Source organism: Eubalaena glacialis, chromosome 2 (assembly GCF_028564815.1).
Source record: "Eubalaena glacialis isolate mEubGla1 chromosome 2, mEubGla1.1.hap2.+ XY, whole genome shotgun sequence".
In the NCBI taxonomy this organism is placed as follows: domain Eukaryota; kingdom Metazoa; phylum Chordata; class Mammalia; order Artiodactyla; family Balaenidae; genus Eubalaena; species Eubalaena glacialis.
This window is the reverse complement of record NC_083717.1, coordinates 5,854,411-5,874,616: the sequence shown is the minus strand read 5'-3', so window position 1 is coordinate 5,874,616 and position 20,206 is coordinate 5,854,411. Positions and strand designations below refer to the sequence as shown.

The 20,206-nt window shown below is 43.8% G+C and overlaps 1 protein-coding gene across 3 annotated transcripts in view; it reads right to left on the bottom strand.

Annotated features, from left to right (window-relative positions):
* Positions 1-20,206, bottom strand: part of RSU1 (Ras suppressor protein 1) — a 195,822-nt gene that overhangs the window by 145,512 nt on the left and 30,104 nt on the right. For all 3 annotated transcript variants that reach the window (XM_061181554.1, XM_061181553.1, XM_061181555.1), the window contains one exon: positions 5,639-5,759. In XM_061181554.1, coding sequence (XP_061037537.1) covers positions 5,639-5,759 — 121 coding nt within the window. The remainder of the gene's footprint in view (positions 1-5,638; positions 5,760-20,206) is intronic.

The following is a 20,206-nucleotide window of genomic DNA, read 5'->3' as shown; positions in this document are numbered from 1 at the left end:
GTGGGCCCGCCGACCCGGAGGGCAGAAAGGAAGCCCTAACTTAAATGCCTCAGAAGACCTGGAAGCACAGTCGGTTCCACTGCCAGCGACGCCAGGAGCGCAGGACCTGTTCCTCTGGACACCAGCACACACACCGCGACCGGAAAGCCGGGTCCCTGGCACTGTCAAGGGAGGCACTGTCATGCACTGCCTAACCCGCAGGGGGCGCTCACGTCCATCTCCAGCTACACATGGGAGCTGCCTTTTTTTTCCAATTTTTATTGGAGTAGAGTTGATTTATAATGTTGTGTTAGTTCCTGCTGTACAGCAAAGTGCATCAGTTATGCACCTACATATGTCCCCTCTTTTTTAGATTCTTTTCCCATATCGGTCACTACAGAGTATTGAGTAGAGTTCCCTGTGCTCTACAGTAGGTCCTTATTAGTTATCGATTTTATATAGAGTAGTGCGTCTACATCCATCCCAGTCGCCCAACTGTATCGCTCCCCCTGGGAGCTGCCTCTTTTTAGGGCGTCCCTCTGAGAGCTCCAGCACTCAAGGTTGCCCTGAGAGGTGACAGCAAGGGGAGAGGAAGAACACAGCTGGGATGGAGGTCCAGCTCCAGCACTTGCTGGCTGGGTGGCCTTGGGGAACTTATTTGGCTTCTCTGAGACCCAATTTCCTCAACTGTAAGAGGAGGGTAGCGATACCCTCCCAGCAGGATTGCCAGGAGGAGGAGAGAGAAGACATGGGAAGCCCCTGACGCAATTCCTGGCTCCCAAGTAGGTTCTCAAGAAACGATGGCTGTAACTACAACTAGTTTTCAGGACGTTTGAGAGAAATTTTGACTCCGCCTCAAAGAGGCGAGCTCACCTGAGGAGACCGTGGAGAGCCTGAACCATCATGATGGTTTCCCCATCTGCTTAATTTCCAATCGATGCAGGTGTTAAAGATAAAGCTGCTTAGGACTCAACCATGCCCAAAGGTTTAAGTTCTTCTGTTTGCAGGTGAGCATTTTTCAAGTGCTTATGGAAATGGGAAGACACCCACCTACGATGGAGAACTTTATAAAACCGGAGAGTCAGAGGCTGTTTGGCATCTTTTCTCTTTCCTCCTCAAAAGCTACAGGAAGGCCCATACGAGCACTTCCCTTTTGGAACACTCTGATCTCCAGAGGTCCTCTGGGGCTTCTCCTGATTCAATAAAACCTTCTTGCCTGAAAGGCAAGTATTTTTCTCTCCTCCACAGAGGACGTGCTCACATACTTAGCCAAAAAAACAAACAAAAAAAACAAAAACAAACCCACGAACATTGAACACTGTGCTTAGTGAAAACTTTTACGTCTTCACGAGATAAGCTTCATCATCTCACTAGGTCAAAAGTTATTCCAGAATAGCTGGCACGACACTCCTGCCATGAGGTTATCCCCAAAATGATAATCAACTTGTAACCTATGTAGCTTTACATTTTTTGTCAAATAACGAAGAGCATAATTCAACTTTCTGCTCTTTATTCAGATGGCCTAAAAATCCTTTCCAGTTTTGAGATCATCAGAATAAATAGCAAATAGGATATAAAACTTTAAAATCAACTTCTGGTTGAACGTGCAGTTTGGATTATGCCTACACGTGGCCTAACTGCTCTGCTGTAGTAGGGTCTCCTGTGTGTAGTTTTTTTTTTATTATTATTCTGGTTGTTTATTCTAAGGAGTCCTCTGTGCCTTGCCTTAACCAGGGATATGTAGGTATAATTCTTCATGCCATTCGAGGACAGAAGTATCGTTTGGGGAAACTCATCTTAATTCCTTTCCCAGAGAACGAAGAGTTGTGTTCAAACTCTGACAACCCCATCTGTGTAGCTGTGTACTTAAACACAGAAAGCGTTACACAATCAATAAATCACCAGGAGCCAAAAATACAAACAGCTCCAAAGACGACAAAGAGGCAACTCAGACATGATTGATAAAAAAAGGAAAGTTTACAACTCTGTCCTGAGGCGTCCTGAACCCAGCCAAACAAAACCTGTGCTCATTATCTTCCCACCAAAGCTGTCTCCACCCATACCTCTATATCAGCTACCCCATCTCACCCCTTCCCATCCCATCCCATCCCATCCCATCCCATCCGTACTGCCTCGTCGATTTTACCGCTTATATCTATTTTTCATATAAAATCCCTCCCCCGCCTTCACTGTCCCTGCCCTAGTTCACCAGGAATGCTAACCTGGCAGCTTTGCGGGTCTCCTCTAACCCCTCCTCCGTGTGATCTTCATACGAAAATCATCTCAGCTCGTCTCATGCCCGCCGCTTCCCTGTGCACACTCCCCAACGGCAGGGTAAGACCAGAACTCCTTCACCTGACACACAGGCCCTCCATTAGCACTTGACTCCCTGCCACGACAGACATTTATTTCTCTACAGGCTGTCTCCCCAACTGTGATGTACGCTCCCTGAGGGCTGGACAGCCAGCACCTGAACAGCGCCTGGCACAGAGCAGAGAGCTCAAGACGCGCTCATGGAATACACAGCAGACTCGCGTGCTTCTCTGCCTGGCCGCACCTCCTACCTCACCTCCCCCCGCCTCCCCCTTTACACTCAGCGGCCCCATGCACCTTGCAACTCCTGGAACGGAAGTCCTGCTTGCAATCGGAGACATCTTCCCTCTCCTTGTGAGTCTTCTCAGCCTTGAGTCTCGGCTCTAACACGACCCCCTGCAGGAACCCTTCCGAGACTCTCACCTGAAGGCTAACGTGCTCCCTGTCTCTCTCTCCGACTGCCGTCTGACGACCTTCCACACTCAGCGAGCCAGCCGCACCCCGGCCCTGCTCACTGACGGCCGCTCTGCCTCCATCCTGAAGGCCACGGGCTGTGACTTTCACCCTCGATCCCCAAACAAACAAGGTTCCTGATGCAGAAAAGGCAATTACAGGGCTTCCCTGGGGGGCGCAGTGGTTAAGAATCCGCCCGCCATTGCAGGGGACACGGGTTCCAGCCCTGGTCCGGGAGGATCCCACATGCCGCGGAGCAACTAAGCCCGTGCGCCACAACTACTGAGCCTACGTGCCACAGCTACTGAGCCCGTAAGCCACAACTGCTGAAGCCCACGCACTGCAACTACTGAAGCCCATGCGCCTAGAGCCCGTGCTCCGCCAACAAGAGAAGCCCACACACAGCAACAAAGACCCAACGCAGCCAAAAATAAATTAAAAAAAAAAAAAGGCAATTACATAGTCCTGAGATAAATGACCCCATAAATAAAACAATGATGATGATAAAAGTGAACATTTAGGTACGGCTTACTATGTGCCAGGTACTATTCCTAGCACTTTTTTTTTTTTTTTTTTTTTAGTGAAAGAAGGTTTATTCAGGGAGATACACGCTCCACAGACAGAGTGTGGGTCATCTCAGAAGGCAACAGACGCCAGGGTACGGGGTTGTCAGTTTTTTTAGGGGTGGGTAATTTCAGAGGCTAATGAGTGGGAGGAGTATTCCACCTATTTTGGGGAAGGGGTGGGGATTTCCAGGAATTGGGCCCCGCCCACTTTTCGGCCTTTTATGGTCAGCCTCAGAACTATCATGATGCCTGTGGGTGTGTCATTTAGCTGATGTGTTACAATGATGTTTACTGAGGCTCAAGGTCTAGTGGAAGTCGACTCTCCGCCATTTTGGACCTTACCTATAACTATTAACTCACTTAGTAAATGATGAGGAGATTAACAGTAAGAATACATGTCTAGTACATACGTCTTGTCTTAGCGTCTTTCTTATATGCAAATGAAATATTAGGACTTCATAATTTTCAAATCAGAGATGTAAACGGAGGGTCCTTTCTTTTCTGCTCTGCCAGATGGGTATACAGTCTCTCTATTTGTAGGAGGAAAAAGCTATCTGATATCAAGTGACTTTTCCCCTCCTCTAAACCCTACTTCCCCTCAGACCTTAGGAGAAAAGAATGCTCACAGAGCTCACAAAGAGTGTCTCTCAACCAGAGTGAACAGCAAATTAAGAGTGTCTAACACTACCAAATGTAAAATAGATAGCTAGTGGGAAGCAGCCGCATAGCACAGGGAGATCAGCTCGGTGCTTTGTGACCACCTAGAGGGGTGGGATAGGGAGGGTGGGAGGGAGGGAGATGCAAGAGGGAAGAGATATGGGAACATATGTATATGTATAACTGATTCACTTTGTTATAAAGCAGAAGCTAACACACCATTGTAAAGCAATTATACTTCAATAAAGATGTTTAAATTAAAAAAAAAAAAAAAAAAAAAAAAGAGTGTCTAACCAGACCCCTGGTGGAAAAACATAAACTAAAAATCAGTCCATGAATGATTTTTTTTTCATGATTGCTTCCTAGTAAATTGATAAATACCTGGCCCACGTCTATAGCCACGCCATGTAAATCACGAATGGAATCACAGCACTTAGTGGCTATAATTTAATGAATATATTATTCTACACGGAGGATGAGGCAAGAGTGGGCAGTTTCCTTTAACAGCTACAACAATGAAGCTGAAATTCAGTAAGTCCAAGATCTGGGTGGCATCTATGGTGTCTGACGGACAAGGCATGGACCCTCCAACAATGGGGTTCTCTGCCGGGCTCAGCCACTAACCTCAGGGGCAATCAGCAGCAAGTCACTTAACCTCTTGGAAAGGGCTTGGCTTCCTTCCCCAAAATGAAGGCAGTAATGCCTGCCCTTCCTCCTTCCCAATTGTTAAGAGGGTCAAATACCAGTATGAGGACTCTGAAAACTGTAAAGCATTATAAGAACACAAGGTATTATTATTATTCACTGCACCCTGATTCTGCAACCTCAGCTGAATCAAAACTCCTCTCTTCACCTTTGTATAAAGAGAAACACAGGATTATAACATCTCGACCGTAAAAAAGAAAAATTGTAAGAATCAATGAAGCAGTGTCAGGAAATGTATCCTCCCGTCCGTAGATAAGGAAGGTGCTTTGGACACTATTTCTACACTACACAGAGAGAAAAAAATCAACCATGTTGGGGCTTCCTTGGTGGTGCAGTGGTTGAGAATCTGCCTGCCAATGCAGGGGACACGGGTTCGAGCCCTGGTCTGGGAGGATCCCACATGCCGCGGAGCAACTGGGCCCGTGAGCCACAACTACTGAGCCTGCGCATCTGGAGCCTGTGCTCCGCAACAAGAGAGGCCGCGACAGTGAGAGGCCCGCGCACCGCGATGAGGAGTGGCCCCCGCTCGTGGCAACTAGAGAAAGCCCTCGCACAGAAATGAAGACCCAACACGGCCATAAATAAATAAATTAAAAAAAAAAAAAAATCAACCATGTTACAACTGGTCTGCACAGTTCATGCTAGCTATGCAAATAGGTCCCTTCCCGGTCAACATAACAGAAATAAAATTTTGTTGGAAACAAAATACAGTAAAAAAAAAGACTCCCTTATTGCAACAATTAGCGTCTCAATTAGTGCGCGAATAGATATGCGGTAATGTAGGCCATCGGAAGGATGTATTAAAACAATAAAACTTTTTTAAAAACGTAAAGTATAGAAAGAAATTAGCAATCAGCTTCTCCTATGTAATCCTACGAATGGCAAACCCCTCCCTCGCCCTTGGCCACACCCCCCTTTTTCAGCCCCTCCTCTTCCCAGTTCCCCTTCCCCTTCAGGAGACTCACCCCAGGTTCAGGTGCTTGAGTTTCTGAAGGCTGCTGATCTGCGTGGGAAGCTCGTCAATCTGGTTATTAAAAAAGTTAAGCACTTCCAAATTCTTCAGTTCTGCTATGTTTGGCGGCACAGCTACGGAAACAGAAATGCTGAGTGTGAATGCGGGAACATTTGTTTTCCTTCCAAATGAGAGAAAGATGGAACTCCAGCATGACCATCTTGTTCACGGATATACGTCTTACTTAATTTCTGTAGGTGTTTCTTAGGTAGCAGCTCACCACCCGGTAGACAGGGAAATGTTTCTTCAAAGGGCAGAAGAGGATTTCTGTGCCATAAACCGTCTATAAGTGAACATTACAGTGCATTATATACTTCTATTTTTTTAATTTTAATTTTTTTTCCTTCCAGTTTTATTGAGATACAATTGACATACAGCCCTGTGTAAGTTTCAGGTGTACGGCATCATGATCTGACTTACACACAACATGATTGTCGCAATAAGGTTAGTGAACATCTATCATCTCACGAAGGTACAAAAGAAAAGAAAAAGAAAAAAAAAGTTTTTCCTTGTGATGAGAACTCTTAGATGTAAAACTACACTTTTATTGTTGTCATGTAATGTCTACTAAGTGCAACTGTCTTCTTCATTTTGGTTTCCTCACATCTCCACCAAAAGAAAGGCAGCAAACTCCACACCCCTTCCCGAGTAATGTATCATCAGCTGTTTCAATAATCTGTTATCTGAAGAGCCGCGCTCTTAACACTGGACTCAACCACAGTGATTTTTAAACTCAACCATGAATGGTGAAACAGTCAACGTACTTACTTTCTGATTTTGGCCTCTGGCCTTTGCACGTTGATCAATACACACACCCCCCCCCCTTATATCAGATTAGCAACATATCACGGCACTGTTATACAGCCATATGAAAAACCAACTCAGTAGCATGATATGAATATGAGTATGCAGGTCAAGAGTGGTTTATTTTATAAACCATGGGGGAGCTGAAAGGTCCCTCCCTCCCTAGAGTATATACTTGCCAATACAAATGTAAAAGCCAAAGGCATCTTTACCTCAAAAGTACTAACTCTCAGCAGAAAGCCTTGCAATAGATTGTACTTCATCTACCCCATGTGCTGACTCAGTCTTTCTACAAACACTGGTTACGGGCCACCAGCTCAGCCACGGTTCATGTAAACTCTTAATACCAAGACTATTCAGGTAACTGAAACCAAGGACAAGGGCCTTGGGTACAAGAGAAGAAAGTGTTATGTCTTATGTCAGTACATCTTCTTCCCATCCCAACACCCCCTCCAGGGGTGCCCCAGAAGACTGGGGAAACCTGAGGGCACCTTTGCTTAGAACCACGACCAAGGTGTGCGTAACATTTCCAGACAGACACCTGAGATATTTAAGAAGACAGTCATTCCAATAACTCCAGTGGGTAACTCTCAGGGGAAGAGAAATAAAGCGGCAGGCACACAGTTCGTTACAGTTTTGAGTCATCATTTTCAGCTTTATAAAATGTCTAAGGTATCGATGACCTGATTTCTTTTAGAGGGAAGCAGGTTTGGTAAAAGTTAAGAGAAACACATTTGCTGGAGGAAGGGATTGTGAAGATTACGAATCAGTCTGAACTAAGACACTTGGGAAGAGGCAGTGGTGCAGATGGAAAATAAGCAAGGCGTGGATTAGTTACTTACTGAAGAGGCTGGTTGTGGGATGGAGATAAAAGCGCAGGTTTTCATGGGATAATCAAGGCAGCTGGGGATGCCCTCCAGCACCGCATTCTCCAATGCCAACGTGAATGTAGGTGAGCCCTATCTGTACATATGTCTTTAGGTGTGTCATCAATAACACACTTTTGCGGGAATGAATGGTATTCACTTTGTGTAAACGACCACGAACAAGTTCATCAGGCTGTACCTGCTAGGTTTCTAGGTGTTCGTTTACCTGTTCTCTCTACCTGGACCCTGAAGTGTGTAAAGTGCAAATCTACAGATAATTACAGCCCTGCTCAGAAACTTCACCCTTTCCCCGTTTACCCTGCAGCTACCACTAAGCTTCTCTCCCTGTGCATTCATCTGATTAGTTTGAAGAGCAATAAAGAAAGTTAGTGCAACCAGGAGAAAATGATGGTCTCAATTTAACCACAAACCAAGAATAATGCAGCCAGAATTACTGCCACCTCCCTTAAGTTACTTTGCCAATGCAATTAAAGGTTGGTCCGAAGGTATCGCCTTTCTTGACAGGATGAGAGATTATTTCACTCTCCTTGATAAATCAGTCCAATTTAAAACCACAAATTATGCTAAATGTGATTTAGGGCTTTGTTTTGTGGACACAAACGATAACCCCACATTCAATTTACTCAACCTCTCCCAGATTTTTGGTGCGCATGTGAATTTTTTGCTAAAGACTCCATTCAAACAAGAAAGGGAAAAACTTACACAGCTAATAGTCTTCCCAAACTACAGAAACCACCCCCCCCCCTCCCCTGCCATAGTTAAATCCAAAAGAAATTAACCTTCAGACCTATCTGGATGGGATAACCTTCGCTCTTTCAACAAACATTTAGAGAATGCTATTTTGTGCACAGAAGCATAAACTTTTAGCACCTAGCGTTTCAATACTTTTGGGATAAAGTAACAGAGGCATGCTATTTAAAGACAGTAAGTTACAAAAGAAGGGGTATCAGAGTCATCAATGGAGACAGGTCTAGTGCTTGGAAAGCAAACTAATCCCAACAAAACTGTCCATAAAAAAATAACCAGTTAACAATATGAGTAACAGCTGTGCAGTAACTAAATCATATACACAGATCCACCAACAATTCACAAAAAGCTATTATAAAAAGGGAGCAGCAATGTGTCACCAGTCAGAATATCCTGGTGGAATTTTCAAAACAGCTACGTGACATGCTAGCAAGAAGTAGCATTTTAAAATATAACTAAGTAGGGACTTCCCTGGTGGCGCAGTGGTTGAGAATCCACCTGCCAATGCAGGGGACACGGGTTCGAGCCCTGGTCCGGGAAGATCCCACATGCTGCAGAGCAACTAAGCCTGTGCACCACAACTACTGAGCCTGCGCTCTAGGGCCCGCGAGCCACAACTACTGAGCCTGCACACCTAGAGCCCGTGCTCCTCAACAAGAGAAGCCACCGCAATGAGAAGCCCGCACACTGCAACGAAGAGTGGCCCCCGCTTGCTGCAACTAGAGAAAGCCAGTGCAACAACGAAGACCCAATGCAGCCAAAAATAAAAAATAAATAAAAATAAATAAAATATAACTAAGCAGTGAGCATCCATATATTTATCGTGCATCTGAAATGTTCCTTTTTCATCCCTCTGTCCAGCTTCTGACCATGACCCCCCAGCAGTACACACGCAGCCTACAGACAACAAGGAGCTGAGTCCACAAAAGAAACAGAGGGGCCGTGTAATCGAAGAACCCAGGAGGCCTGGCCTGCTCATCCCAGGCTGGCTCTGTTCTCCCCGATCAGCCCTGAACTTGCTGTGTGTCCTTAACTCAACTCACAACCTCTCTGGGCATCCGTTTCCTCCAGTAAAAAAAGAAGACTGGATGATGACCATTTCTACATTCCCTTCCACCTGGCTTTAGCATTCTAGGATTCTAAGAAGAGCTGGATTGCGAAAATCAATGATATGGATTTACATAATGCAACAAATGGGGCCCTCAGTTAGGAAGCTCAGCCATGCAGAACTTTGCTTATGACAGAGAATTCAGTATCATTTTCTGTCTAACCAATGATGGCTGCTTCAATTTTGAGAGTTCAGTTGCTAGAGGAGGTTGCAGAAAGGCCCCTGAGGACTCTCAGGTGTGCCCTGTCTCCTACATGCCACCCTCTGCTTTGGTCAGAGGATCCGTGACCGCTGGGGATGCTCTAGGCCCAGAGCGCCTGCTGTGTTTTGGAAAAGGGGACAAAGATGGCGTCACGTCACCCCAGGAACTACGTATGCCCAGAGACTGATCTCGGCGTATCTTCTGGCATTTGTAATTATTCAGACTAACAAGCCCAGGAAGACCCTCTCTTCCTTCAAGTCCTTCTCAATCTAACAACCTGGAAATTATTCTCGAGTTTCTGCTAGAGAACCATGTACCGGCCCAGACTCAGCAAGCAGCCACTGGACAGTTTCTGAATGGCTCCACGACAAGAAACCTGAAGTGCCTGGGGGGCTCGGGGACGGCGGGCAAAACGGGGCTCGCCTAATCTCCATGAACGTTTCTTTACAAAGCTCCCTGGGGCAGGGGGCACTGGATGGACACAGCAGACAGACCAGAGGTCCAACCCTAAGAACGCACTGACCCAGCGTTACGCGTGAACAGCACGTAACTCCTCCTAAAAGCACATGTATCTGTCCTCATCGGTTACATGCAGGAGAGGTACAGCCACCGGACGCTGCACAGATGAAGCGTATTCACAAAATCAATGTCACCTTCAGGAACATGCTTCCCCCACTAGCTAACGGCAGCCAACCATTTCTCCAACATAAGAACCTAAATCAACTATTGTGGTAGCAATTGGAGCTTCGCTCTAAGAGCATTTTGTTCTAGGATATACAATTAACCATTGCACAATCAATAACATATTTTCTTAAAAGCTTTTAGGAGTTCATTCACACAATGATAAACAGCAGGAGATGCTCTGGGGCTGGGCGGGCCAGGATGCAGCCACTAGTTATGTGTGGCTATTTCAACTGAACTCTAGAGTGGGGGGACCTCCCTGGCGGTCCAGTGGTTAAGACTCCACGCTTCCACTGCAGGGGGCACGGGTCCGCTCACTGGTCAGGGAACTAAGATCCCGCATGCCGAGAGGCTCGGCATGAATGAATGAATAAATAAATGAATCAATCAATCAATCTAGAATGGGTATGTAAGTTGGTGTAGCCTCTAGGGAAAAAGAGTATGGCGGTTCCTCAAAAAGTTAAAAATAGAACTATCATATGAGGCAGCAATTCCACTTCCAGGTATTTAATCCAAGGAAACAAAATCACTATGTCAAAGAGGTATCTGCACCCCATGTTCCCTGCAGCATTATTCACAATAGCCAAGATATGGAAACAACCTAGTTGTCTGTTGACAGATGAATAAAGAAAATGTGATACACATTCATTCTCTCTCTCTCTCTCTCACACACACACACACACACACAACAGAATACTATTTAGCCATAAAAAAAGAAGGAAACCCTACCATGTGCAACAACATGGATGGACCTTGAGGGCATTATGCTAAGTGAAGTAAGTCACACAAGGAGAGACAAATACTGTATGATCTCACTTACATGCGGAATCTGTAAAAACAAAACAACAGCAACAACAAAAACACACCAGAAAACCTCAAAGCAAAAGAGATCAGATTTGTGGTCACCAGCGGTCCTGAGGTGGTGGGGTAGGAGGTGAGGAAACTGGATAAAGGTATTTAAAAAAAAAGAGAGAATAATAAATAAATTTAAACCTAGATTAGTTCACATGAAATACAATCAGTAATTCAGGTGCTTGGTCACAGTAGCCACATTTAAAGACCTTGACAGCTACATGTAACTCGTGGCTACCATACTGGACAGCACAAATACAGAACATTCCAATCACTGCAAAGTTCTGCTGGACAGCACTAATCTAATACAGGGGGCCTCTGGAATCTAATAAGAAAGGAAGGAAGGGAGGGAGGGAGGGAGGGAGGGAGGGAGGGAGGGAAGAAACAAATGAACTTATCTGCAAGACAAAAACATATTGAAAACAAACTTATGGCTACCAGAGGGGAAATGTGTGTGTGTGTGGCGGGGATAAACCAGACGCTTGGGATGACCACACATACCCACCACTATATGTAAGATAGATAACCAACAAGGACCTACTGTAGAGCACAGGGAACTCTGCTCAGTACTCTGTGATAACCTCCATGGGAAAAGAATCTAAAAAAGAATGAATATGTGTATATGTATAACTGAACCACTTTGCTGTACATGTGAAACAACACTGTAAATCAACTGTACTCCAATAAAATTTTTAAAATAAATAAAGCAGTGGGCCTCAAACCCTCAAGTACATCAGAATTACTGGAGGGCTTGTTAAAACACATATTGGCGGGGGGTACCCCAGAGTTTCTGATTCAGTAGTTTGGGGTGAGGTCCAACAATCTGCATTTCCAACAAGTTCCCAGGGGACGGTGACGATGCTGGTCTGGGAACCCTATTTTGGATCAGAAAACTTTAAAGTCAGTGGTGACATGAAAATCATGAATCCAATACGCATGTCCCTTACGGCACACAATCATGGGGAATAAGATTATAATAATCAATCAGATCCCAATGAGGACTCCTCTGCCACGCCAGTGAGCTCCTGAGACCAGGGGCTGATAAAATGGGAAAAAGACAAAACACGAAAGACACTTCAGGTGGCGAAAGCACCCAGCCTGGGGGCTGCAATCAAACCACTTCCCATCACCGTCTGCTTTCCCACACAGCTCATTCCCGCGAAATCAGTGCGGGGTAGTACGGATGACGCTGAGGGGGAAAAAGCACCGAATCCCCGAGTCCACCAAACCAAGTCGCCCGGCAGCAGCTCACCACACCCGCGTGTGCTCCCGCGGCGAGGTACCACTTGCTGTACCTCTGGCCTTGGAAACCCTGCGGGTCACTGCAGGACAGTGGGCAGCAGCGATGGCAGAGGCAACCCAGCTGGGCTGCAGCTGATCCGGGGGCTTTTTCAGCAAGAGCATCTTGCGGCCCCCGCGGCAAAGAAACAAAACCGCGAAGGGAGACGGGCTCTGGGTGCAGCAGGCACCACGCGACCCAGAAGGGCAGGCGCTCGCCTGAGCGCAGCTCGCGGAAGGGCCGGGCGGTCACGCGTTGGTCTTTAGAACCATCTGGTCGGCACTGAAAACGGGGTCCCCTTCAGCTACCAGAGGGGAGGAAGAGAGCAGGCACCAGCTGCCGGGAGCCCGGAAGCTGCTGGAACACATGGAGGTCCTCGTCCTCAGCACGGGCATGAAGTCTGGAAGTGAAGTCTCCCCACCGTCTCCACCGAACTCCCCTGACAGCTCTTCCTACAGCGTCACCAAACTGGTTTCGGCTCTGGCGATTCCTGCAAAGGAGCAGAACTAGACCAGAGCGTCGAAACCAGGGGTCCCTGCCCGCATGCCTCTTTGAAACCTCAAATGAGTGGCTCAGCCGTTGCCTCCTTCATGGGAAAGCAGTGGGATGCCGGCCGCCCCACGTGCAAGAAGAGGGAGCCTCAGAGCAGGGACCTGATGGGAGCCACGGCCCACAGCGAGACCGAGACTAGGACACAACCTGGTGATGGGCACGCGCCCTGCGCTGCCAGGGGTGAAATGCTACCACCTCGGGCTCACTTCCAGGAACACCAAAGTGTCCCTGACCCACGGGCCAAACAATGCCCAAAGATCCCACATGGGATAAGGTAAAGCAAAATAAATCCAATAGCACTGCTTCCCCAAACCTGACATATTTATACTAAAAATAGGAGATCTGAGGGAACTCCCTGGCGGTCCAGTGGTTAGGACTCGGCGCTTTCACAGCCGAGGGTGCGGGTTCAATCCCTGGTCAGGGAACTAAGAACCTACAAGCCATGCGATGTTGCCAAAAAAAAAAAATTGGAGATTTTTGTCTGTCGTCATAACAAATAAAAATGCCCAGATTGTTACATGCTTCTGCTGCTGTATAAAATTTCTTGAACAAAGGATAAAGGGATGGTAGAACAAAATTCAAATGGGGCCAGTTATGCTGATTCTTGAGTTACACTGCTGCAGTGAAGTTACTAGAAAAATGACCCAAAACATCAGCATACATGAAAACGAGTGAGATTATTTGTTAGGCAGTCAGTGGGGGAAGAAGACCATTTGAGAAGAAATGGTGAAAGGAGACACTGTTTTGCCCCAATATTTGATGAATATGATATTGGATAACAACCATCCCCCTTCACCCTGGTGGGAAGACACCAAAGTAACAGAAACTATATGAAATGTCAAACTATATGAAATCTGAATTGGGGCATTCTTGGTCAGAGTAAAAGGAAAGCCCTTTTAATCCCTGGCTACAATAGCTGGAAGGCATTAGTCTATTCACACCACAGAGGTAATGTCTAGGCTAATTACATAGATGCCAATTCTCTCAGCAAATTAGGAATCACCGTCCTGAATGCCATTTTAACGATTGCATGTAAAGAAGAATCTCCTCACTCTCGCAAATAATTATGCTCTTCAGAATTTTATATGCAAAAAAAAGGTCATTTGTACCTATAGTGATTAATGACTTTTGTTTTCTGGCCAAAGACACGAGGTGGATAATGAACTAATTATATCTTAGTATAAGAATTTGAAGTTCAAAAGTATACTGATGATAACCAGCTTTATAGGTTTTATGGGATTTCCCCCAGAGCAGCTATTAAAACAGTGAATTAGGGTAGTTACAGGTTATTTTAAAACATAAAGATTATGGAACAGTAAAGCAAATTCTCATTTAACAGGATCTACATGTTCCTCAAGGTAAAAATTAAAATAGCAAAATAGCTAAACAGCCACCCAACAATGGCCAAGATCCTCCACATATTATTAGCATTATAAGTGACAAAAGTGATGCTTTCAGTTAATCAATGGTACTTACTGAGCACCCACACCTAGAAGGACATACTTAGTGTATCCTAGCATGGGCCTCCTTACGATTCTGCAGCTCAAGTAGTTTTACTAACCAAAACTATCCTTGACTTAATTTACTGCACAAAAAAAAAAAAATGGTCCCACTTTTTCAGCAACAATGAGAATAATCAAGTATACAAAAATTAGGGGAAAAAGTTACAAGCTAGCAGTAAGGCAGATTTTATAGTATAAAGTTTAACATGCAAAAATATCTATCCCTGGGGTCTAAAAAGTGTGTACACAGAGCCAAACAAATCTTCTAAAAAGCTAACAAGCATGGATTTCTGCTCCTCTGAGGATGCAAAATTTAGCTGATGTCTGAATCTTGCATTAAGTTCCCAGAAGGAACCAAGGAATGGTCCATGCAGTTTTCGGGTGTCCTCCCAGACCGTGAACTCTTGTAGGAGCACACCTTGGAAATCACACTCCAGTGCAGAGGGGCTACAGCATCAACCAGGCAGGGCATCAATAAACAGCTTTAACTTGGGAGTTGGGTTGGAACAGTAGCACGAAGAGGAAAGGCAGTGACCTTCAACGGCCTGGGAGGGGGTGACATCTAGTGAAGGACAAGAAAAGGATGGAGGTTCCTTCCTCTAGCAAAGATGCCTAAGAAGTCTGGAAACACGGAAAAGAGTGAGAAAGAAAAGAACACTGAATAAATTTCAAGCAATCAGTGCAGAAAGCAGGCTCAGGGACACAAAAAGAGCTATCTAGGCTCTTAAACTCTAAAAATTATTATAATGTAGTATTATACACACACTCTCTCAATCCTCAATTATTAAGAGGGAGATTGTGGACAAATCCAATTCTCTCTCACACACACACACACGACGCTTTGCCAACAGTTCACGTCTTCTTTTACAATTAAGAATTACTTCAGCAAATGGATACATAACAAGGTCCTACCGTACAGCACAGAGACCTATATTCAATATCCTGGGATAAACCACAATGGAAAAGAATATGAAAAAGAATGCATATAGATGCATACCTGAATCACTTTGCTGTACAGCAGAAATTAACACAAGATTGTAGATCAACTAGACCTCAATTAAAAAAAAAAAAAAAAAAAGAATGGCTTCAGCAAGAGAGCAACCACACGGGGCTGCTTCTCTTCCTTCCTTGCCTTACGTTTCGGTGGTGATGAAGGGGTACAGGAGGCAGAAGGAAAGGGGGTGGAGGAAGATTCCTGGGGCTGCAAAACCCACACTGTACCTTTGTTAACTCCCCTTCTGACGATCACTATGCCTTTAACCTTAGGGAGTCTCCCTGCTCTTCCGTTTGAACAAGTGATGATCCAGGGCCAATGTCTGGTCCACGGGGCTCCGAGATTCCCCAGAGCGGGGCGTTGCTGCACACGACATCGTCAGGGGGAGGCAGCAGGGGAAGGAAGGGGGGGCACAGAGGCTCAAAGCCAGAGTGAGGCCCCCAACCTGCAGCTCCGGCTCCTCAACCATGTGAAGCCTGCTGCCTCCCCTGGATACAGAGCAAGGCCTCCAAAACCACCCCTTCCTTTCACACTCAGGTCATGGTCTCTGGGGGATGTGGTCCTTCGAAGCTAAAAAGCTGTGGATACCTTATCCGTTATTCTCCTCACAGTTGGCCGGAAAGAAGGGCTTTGTGGAGAAAGATGAGAATGCATCTCAACTTTTGGAAGGATGAGCACGAATGGGAGAGAAGGACAGGCACTTCTGCTAAGAATCAGGTGACTGGAACAGAGGCTACACAGGCGGGAAAAGCCTAAAGGCACAGCAGAAGGTTAGACAAGAAAGTTCAGATCGAAAACAGGAGAAAATGGGTCGACGAGTTTGTTAACTCGTGGTCAATTGCATCAGAGCGGTGTTTTGTCCTGTTAAGCTGACTGACAAAGAGCAAGAAAAACTGAAAACAGAAAGGCTTTCTCAATGTTTTACTGGAGTTGAAAATATATATACACTACTGGCCTACCTCGGAGATACTGCGGGTTCGGTTCCAGACCACCACAATAAAGTGAGTTTCCCAGTGCGTACAAATGTTTACACTATACTGTAGTCTATTAAGTGTGCAATAGCATTATTTCTAAAAAAAAAAAAAATTCTTAACCTAGTGAAAAAATACTTTATTGCTAAAGAGAGCCAACCATCATCTGCGCCTTCGACGAGTTACAGCAGTGATAGCAAAGATCACTGATCACAGACCACCATAATAGATTTAATAATAAAGAAAAAGTTTGAAATATTGTGAAAATTGCCGACATGTGACACAGAGACATGAAGTGAGCAAACCCTGTTGGAAAAATGGTGCTAACACAGTTGCTCAGTGCAGGGCTGCCACAAACCTTCAATTTGTAAAAACACAAAGTATCAGTGAAGCTCAATAAGGCAAAGTGCGATAAAAGGAGATCTGCCTGCATGTGTGCTTCACTCAAGATTACAAATTCTTATTTCATAAAATTTAAATTGAAGCATGTAAATCAGGTGGAGCTTATGAGCACTTTTTAAAAGCTATCATAAAAAGAATGAGCTTCACATGCCTTAAAAATCACCTTTTTGAAGTTTTGCACATATTTCCAGGAAGCATCCCCTTTAAGATACAGGATTGGTGTATCCACACTGCAAATATACTGTTATCCCTCCCCGACTCAAGGTTTCTAAATCTGAGCTCCACGCACCCCTAAAAAATTCATGGATGGTTTTAACAGGATCTGCAAACCTGTTGAAATTATAAGGATTATGTGCGATTTTCTAGGAATCATGGACACAGTTTTCACCCTATTCTTTAAAAAGGTGAGTTATGAAACATCAAGAACTGCTCTAAAAGAATGTGTATCACCAAGTATTGCACCTTTTAGAATATCTGCTCCCCCAGCCACCATGATACACATGTACACACACATTACCTAGAAGAGAGAGTCAGCAGATGATTTATATAGAAACTTCTGCTAGTAGATAAATTCCGTTTGAGGGTTCTATTGTAAATAGTAAAAGATAGCCAGGACATGGAAGCAACCCAAATGTCCACTGATGGAGGAATGGATAAAGAAGATGTGGTACATATATACAATGGAATACTACTCAGCCATAAGAAAGAATGAAATAATGCCATTTGCAGCCACATGGATGGACCTAGAGATTGTCATAATGAGTGAAGTAAGTCAGACAGAAGGACAAATATCGTATGATATCACTTATATGTGGAATCTAAAACAAACGGTACAAATGAACTTATTTACAAAACAGAAATAGAATCACAACTGTAGAAAACAGTCTTATGGTTACCCGAAGGGGACGGGGGGAGGGATAAATTGGGAGACTGGGATTGACATATACACACTACTACATATAAAATAGATAACTAATAAGGACCTCCTGTATCGCATAGGGAACTCTACTCAATTCTCTGTAATGGCCTATAATGGGAAAAGAATCTAAAAAAGAGAGGATATATGTATATGTGTAACTGATTCACTTTGCTGTACAGCAGAAACTAAAACAACATTGTAAATCAACTATACTCCAATAAAAATTTTTTTTTAATTTTTTAAATTTTAAAAAAATAGTGAAAGAAACCCTGTCCAAGATCAGCTCCCCGCAGTGGGTGAGCTAGGGTTTGGAAAGTGACAGGTTCCACCAGCCCGCACATAATGATCTCCACAGCCTGCCACCTTTCTGAAATTCCCATAATTGAAGTCGTTCCATTTAAAAATCTATTGTGGAAGAATTAACACACTACCCTTAGCTTGCTTCCTCTTAGCACAGGGCAGGACTCCAAGAAGAGGAATTCTAGAGTAGGTACATTTTGGATGGTGGGGCTGACATGAAAGAGATCAGAGGATGACAAGTGTCTGAGCGGAGGATACAACTGCATCGAAACCCACCTTCAACTTCACCCGCTGGTCTTGGACTGTGCTGGTTCTGGACCACGGGGCCAACAGATGCTTCCATGTGACGGCCCTGCATGCTTCCTTACTAAAACCCAAAACAACAAACTCCCAACCACAGGCGATTTTTTAAACGGTACCTAACCAGTGGCACCATCAGAAAGATACTGTTCGATTAATAGCTGTCTGCCTCAATACTATGTATACGTTTTTTCGAATCCAATCTTTCAAATGATGGCCCAGGAACAAACTGATGAATGTGCACTAATTAAAAATTAAGCTATTGATCAAAGCCTCTGTATTATAAATACATTCGTACTCTGTTAAAATGCAAACAGCAAGTTGCTTTGATACTGTCACAAGGTAAATTCATGTCAGAGAGGCGATTTATTTTGCATATTCTCTCTCATAGTTTAAGTTCATACAAGCCATGCACAAGAACTTTTGCATAAAGCATGACAAATAATCTATGAAAGAGGAAATAACTAGACACTTGGCAATAGGAAGGTGCTGGAAGGCTGGTGAAGGTCATTCTTATAAGTTGGGACAGTTAATTTTTCTCATTCGTCTCAACAATCTATTATGTCTGTCGGAAAGGGTTTCAATTTATTATGCTTTTTAAAAACTGCTTACTTTTCTTCATTATAATTGGACCTGCGTATTTTGAGACTGCAATATTTTCATGCAAAACATGCTCCTTAATTCCTTTATAGTAACACGTACAGTAGAGATCCTATCAATATATACATCTGCATAAAATCTTAAAACATTACATTAGCTTCCATGTGTTTAGAATATTATCTTTATAAAGAAGTTACTGAAATCACTAAAGAAAATACCCTAGTACTGTCTTGTTCACTGTAATTTTGAATTCATATATAAGCTATAACTAATAAGAAACAGAAATAAAAAATAATAAATAATAACAAAAAAAAGAAATAAGTTTTGCCATCACACTTAGGTTTACTGCCTGCCTACCCATTTCCGACCCATTAAATGACAAGACAGGGTCACAGTTAAGGCTTCAAATGGCCGGCAAAGCTGCTAATATCTCAAGAGAATGTTTTACATGACAGTTAAAAGTTCAAAGTATAAAACTAAACAATTACATTCAGAGACCCACACTTATGAAGGGTTTACATAGAGCTGGTTGCTCAGTGTTTGCGCAAAGCAAAAAGACATCCTTTGCATCTTGCAGAAAATGATGAGGGTTAAGTCCTTAACATGCATGGGTCACAAAATGAAAATAAATACTGTTGTCATATTTAAGGCGCTGGCAATATTTGTACATAGGTTTGGCTGTAAGAATAAAATTCTTTTTAAAATTAAGAAAAGCATCACATTAAAAAAATTAATGCTCAGAGATTGTTTTATCAGTGATGCAGAATGTAATTCATTTCACAATGCATAGTATTCTTCCCTACACAGTGGCATTCAGTAAAAGAATCAGTCTAAATATGCACAAAATGCACGGTTATTTTTAAATTAAAATCTAGTCACATACATATATATTTTAAACTTCTTTCTTCCACAGGAGAAAAAAAATCTCATATATACTCAATACGAAAAATACTATAAAAGGCAATAAAATCCTCTCACTTTAAACAGACTGGAAGAAAAGTTTCTAACATGAGAAAGTAGCCATAATAAACACTAAAAATGACACGTGACACTGAATGTATAATTAAATTTTGGGAGCCAAACAGAAAAATAACATACCTCCTTATCTACATTAATTATGGCAAAACTGCATTATGTAAATGGCAGTAGTAACATCCCTGTTGGACGGAGCCGAGAAGCTTGCAAAAAAAATTTCGTCTGACAACACAAATTTGGTTTCTAATCTTTTAGTATAAGATGAGGGAAAAAAAAAAAGTAACGTATCCCAACAGTGACCTCTAGTGGACAAGTCTTAAAATGGTTGTCTCAGAAAGAAATTCCTCTTTAAGACTGAAAACAAGCAGAAAAACATTTACAAAGCTAATACTCCCAAATACCATAAAAACCAGGGATCAGGTAAGGCGCAGACTGCAAAAGACTTA